Source organism: Oratosquilla oratoria, chromosome 9 (assembly GCF_046742065.1).
Source record: "Oratosquilla oratoria isolate Oo_2021 chromosome 9, ASM4674206v1, whole genome shotgun sequence".
In the NCBI taxonomy this organism is placed as follows: Eukaryota; Metazoa; Arthropoda; class Malacostraca; order Stomatopoda; family Squillidae; genus Oratosquilla; species Oratosquilla oratoria.
The window spans coordinates 24583510-24588509 of record NC_134785.1 but is presented as its reverse complement, the minus strand read 5'-3'; the positions used below and the strand labels follow the sequence as shown (position 1 = coordinate 24588509).

Here is a 5000-nt window from a genome sequence, read left to right as displayed (position 1 = left end):
AATCTACGAAATGACTTTCTCTTTCTGTCTCCCTGTTCCACCTGTTCTGTTCTCTCGCCATTTTGTTTTCCTTTCATCAACTCCCTTCATCCTTCCTCCTCATCCTGTCAGTCCTTCCTCCTGTACTCTTTCCTCTCTCCCTCTCTTCCTATCTGTCTCTCTCACTGTCTGTTTGTCTGTCTGTCTTTGTCTGTCTGTCTCTGTCTGTCTGTCTCTGCCTGTCTGTCTATGTCTGTCTGTCTGTCTGTCTCTCTCTCTCTCTCTCTCTCTCTCTCTCTCTCTCTCTCTCTCTCTCTCTCTCTCTCTCTCTCTCTCTCTCTCTCTCTCTCTCTCGTTTTTTCTATATTACAAATAGGTAAACATACAAACATAAGAAAAAAGATCGACCATAGGTCACTCAGAATGACTATGGGTTCCCTCAGAAAATGCTTAAAAAATTTCTTAAAGGAAAAATTCCTTTCCATCAATGTCGCTACAGGTGTCGCTGTTGCAGGGGTAGAGGGAGAACGCGAATGAGAAGAATGAGAAGAAGAATGAGAAGAAGAATGAGAAGAAAATGGGAAGAAGAAAAATGGGAAGAAGAATGAGAGGAAGAATGAGAAGAGGAATGAGAAGAAGAAGAAGAAAATTAAGAAACAGAAGAAAAAATGAAGAAAAAAAAGAACATGAAGAAAAGAAAATGAAGTAAATAAAGAAAATAAAGAAAATGAAAAACGAAGAAAAAAGAAGAAGAAAATGAAGAAAATGAAGATGAAAATGAAGAAAAAGAAGAAGAAAAAAAGAAAAAGAAAATGAAGAAAACGAAGAAAATTAAGACAATTAGGAAAATGAAGAAAATTAAAAAAGAATGAAGAAAAAGAAGAAAACAAAGACAAGGCAGAAAAAGAAGAAAATGAAGACAAAGAAAAAGAAGAAAAAAGAAAATGACGAATGAAAATAATTAGAAAGAAAACACAAGTAAAAATAAAGAATCTGTAGAACCAAAGAATTAGAAAAGAAACCTAAAGAGGCAGGAGAAGAAGAATGATGATAAGAGGAAGATAGATAAGACGCTGGAGCCATGGATTCGAAGAGCGGACTGACCAAGAGAACCTTTGGCAGCGGCGGCGACTTCGACTCCCGATGAAGAGTCTGCAAATTCGGTGAACGACCACCACTGGGACCCGAAGTCTAAGAACCGAACTGGGAACGGGCATGCCATGGGGAACGTGTTTTTGGGAACGGAGGAGGAGGATGGGTGGGGGTGAGGATGGGAGGAGGAAGAGGAGGAGGAAGGGAGGGGGGAAAGGAATTAGAGTGAAGGAAGAAGAGGAGGAGAAAAGGGGAGGGGGGTTATCATGTGGGAGAGGGAATAGCAGGAGGAGGAGGAGGAGAAAGAGGAGTAGGAGGACAGGAGGAGAGGAGTAGAGGAAAGGAGAGGAGGAGAAGGAGGCGGAGGAGAGGAGGAGGAGGTAGTTATGGTGGCGATGGAGAGAGAATGATGGTGTTATGAGGCTTAATGGTGGTGGTGGTGGTGGTGGTGGTGGTGGTGGTGGTGGTGGTGGTGGTGGAGGTGGAGATAGATGTGGTGGAGAGTTGTTGCTAATGGTGTTGGTAGTGATGGTGGTCAAAGATACGATGACAGTGATGATATCGTTGCTGATAGTGACGTCGATGGTAGAAAGAGAATGTTTTTTTTTAGGATATTTTACTTAACAGGTGTATAAGAATATACACAAGATACCCATGCGACAAGAAACCATTATAATGAATCCAAATATCATTTCAATGGGGGAAATAATGGCTTAGATTTATGGGATGGGTAGGATTATGACCAAAAGAGACAGGAGACTATCTAGAGGAAATTTTCCTAACCTTTTCCGACCTTAGCAAACCCTGTAAGCAGTCCAGCATCCCCTAAAATATAATTATTAGAAGGGCAAAGTGTATGTATACATCGCTTCCTAGCATCCCCTAGATTTGGTTTCAACACCTTTGCCCTATGTATCTAGACAGCCAATACAGTTAGTAGTCGCTAAATACACGGATATGTACTGGGTACACACACACACACACACACACACACACACACACACACACACACACACACACACACACACACACACACACACACACACACATATATATATATATATATATATATATATATGTACATATATATATGTATATATATATATATATATATATATATATATATATGTATGTATGCATGTATAAGTATATATAGTGAACCGGAAAGGAAACCAGTGCACTACAGCTGGATACAAGAAAATATGATTACGTATGTGATGTCAAATATGATCAAATAATATAAAATAGATAAAAAGAAAATCGAAGAATGAATAGATAAAATCAAACAACCATAATAAATAGATAAATGAAATGACAAACAAACTAATAAAGAAATAAATAGTGTAATGAAGTGTATAAAGAAAATTAAATAGATAAAATAAAATAACATGTACTGCCTGTGCGTGAATTTTTCATCCATTTTGAGCTCAACCCTTTTCCTGAATCGTGCTCGCTTCAGTTACAGAAAAGCTCGACAGACCAAACGAAATAAGACACCGGCTTCCGATTACTTCTCCCCCTCCCCACCTCCCACCTCCCCCTCCCCACCTCCCCCCTCCCCCTCCCCACCCTCTCTCCCTCTCCCACCCTCCACTCCCTCCCCTCTACTCCTCCTTTTACCTCAGAGTAATTTTCCGTGATCATATTTGTCCCTGTCATTCCTCAGTGATATCCTGATTATTTATTACTTTTGAGGAAAAAATAGGTCAGGATATTGAGGTTAAAGTAGTTTAATGGCAATGAAAAGTGTATGATTTCCGTTACAAAGTGTTGTGCGAGTAGGTGGAAAATGTAAATTTTATCAAAATTCTCTCGCTTTTGCTCTCTCTCTCTCTCTCTCTCTCTCTCTCTCTCTATATATATATATATATATATATATATATATATATACATATATATATATATATATATATATATATATATGTGTGTGTGTGTGTGTGTGTGTGTGTGTGTGTGTGTGTGTGTGTGTGTGTGTGTGTGTGCGTGTGAGTGTATATGTGCGCATGGGTGCATGTGCATGTGCGCATGTCTGCGATACATGAATCCCTTGGATCGAGGAATACTTCGGCAGAGCGTATTTGCATAAGGAAGATGAAACCCTCCGGTTCTGAGAACGCGTCCAAGGAATGAAAAATGCAGAAGGATGATTGGATGTAGGATGATTTCATGAAGGAAAACTCGAAAAATCAGCTCGAAAACAGTCACAGGGAATCAGTTCCCACAAATACAGTAGATCAGACGTAGAGCTGGCAGCGGTCAAGATGAAATATGAAAGGAGGAAGTGCAGAAGGAGGAGGAGGAGGAGGAGGAGGAGGAAGAGGAAGAGGAAGCGGAGGAAAAGTATCAGGAAAAGGAAGAGGACGGAAAAGAGGAAGGGTAACAGGAGAAGGAAGAGAAGAGAAGAAGAGAAGAGAAGAAGACAAGAATTAGTTACACAAGATGGAAGTGTAAAATGGGAATGAGGAGGAGGAAGAAGAAATGGAGGAGGAACTGTTAGTGAAGGAGGTGGAAGAAGAGAGGGGGAGAATGAGGAGGAAAACGAGAAGATGAAAAAGAATTAAGCAAAAAGAGAACGAGTATAAGGCGGATTAAGACCAGAGCAAATAGAATAACGAAAGAGAAAAAGGTCATTCACGAAATGTCTTGAAAAAAAAAAAAGGAAAGTCAGACTGAAAAAAGTCATGGTGCTGCCCCCTCCCCCCCCCAAAAAAAAAAAAAAATGTGATTGTTGGTATACGAGTGTTTCGAGTATTAAGGTAGGAGCTAGTTCATCCTACAATATCACAAAGATAAAATTACTCATCAGTTGTTTTCAAATACGTGGGGAAGAGAAGACATTCCCGCCAAGATATGCATAACTAAGACCAAACCGACTATCTTTATGAGCACGGGTGTTAAATCTATCTTGTTTTCATCCCTTTAATTTTTTCTTTTCTTCTCTTTTTGCAACAACCGTATTTTTCATTTTCAAAACCGCGAAGACTTCAGAGAAGAATCTGAGACGGGACTTGGGTGTGAGTGGTTTGTTTTGATGTGGATGTGTGACTTGCATCTGACGCTCCTTTTAACCCATTAAACTCCGATGACAAGATTCCTTGTCATTTGGTCAAATAAAACAAAAAATCATAAAACACCAAAATGTTTGATCAAACACCAGAAAAATATGACATCAGTCCTCGCGCGAAGCGAGTACTGACGTCATATTTTTCTGGTGTTTGATCAAACATTTTGGTGTTTTATGATTTTTTGTTTTATTTGACCAGATGACAAGGAATCTTGTCATCGGAGTTTAATGGGTTAAGGGTCAAGAATATTTAAAACCTTCGTCACTTATTCAAGACTATCGTCAAATGTGAGATTGAAAAGCTAGAAGATAACTTCGCTTACAGTATTCTAGACTACCCTATCGACAATTCAGCAAGGTGTCTAATATCCATATAGGTTTAAATTCTCCTAGCTCGTCATTTAGCTCCTCAATAAATGACGCAAATAGGATTTGACCTTTGGGAATTCGAAAAAAAAAAAAAAAATTAACCTAAGTTGTTTCTACGTAAACGAACTTATTTGAGTGGCGTATGTGTGACAGGGGTCTATATGTACTTTCATGTATACGCATTGAGCTCGGCAGACTCAGTAATTAAACCCAAGTCTCAGCCATGAGATCGCATTCGAAAGTTTTCTCAACTTTATGTAGATGAAATAAAGTTGAGAAAACATCCTAATGCGAACTATTGGCTCAGACTTAGGTTTAATGGAAAAGACAGTTACACTTTGTAGGACATATCATGAGAAAACAACAATTAGAACATACGTGCCTAACAGGGAAAATAGGAGGAAAGAGGGCAAGAGGAAGACTACGGAGAACATATGTAGACGGGCTAAGGACGTCTGTAGGAGAAGATATAACAAATGCCATCTTGTTAAGAAGA

General features: G+C 39.2%; 1 protein-coding gene across 1 annotated transcript in view; it reads right to left on the bottom strand.

The window, feature by feature from the left end:
• The window catches only part of LOC143028008 (cell adhesion molecule Dscam1-like), a 350832-nt gene that overhangs the window by 331598 nt on the left and 14234 nt on the right, over positions 1 to 5000 (bottom strand). Inside the window, exon 3 of the mRNA XM_076189650.1 lies at positions 1084 to 1182. Coding sequence (XP_076045765.1) covers positions 1084 to 1182 — 99 coding nt within the window. The remainder of the gene's footprint in view (positions 1 to 1083; positions 1183 to 5000) is intronic.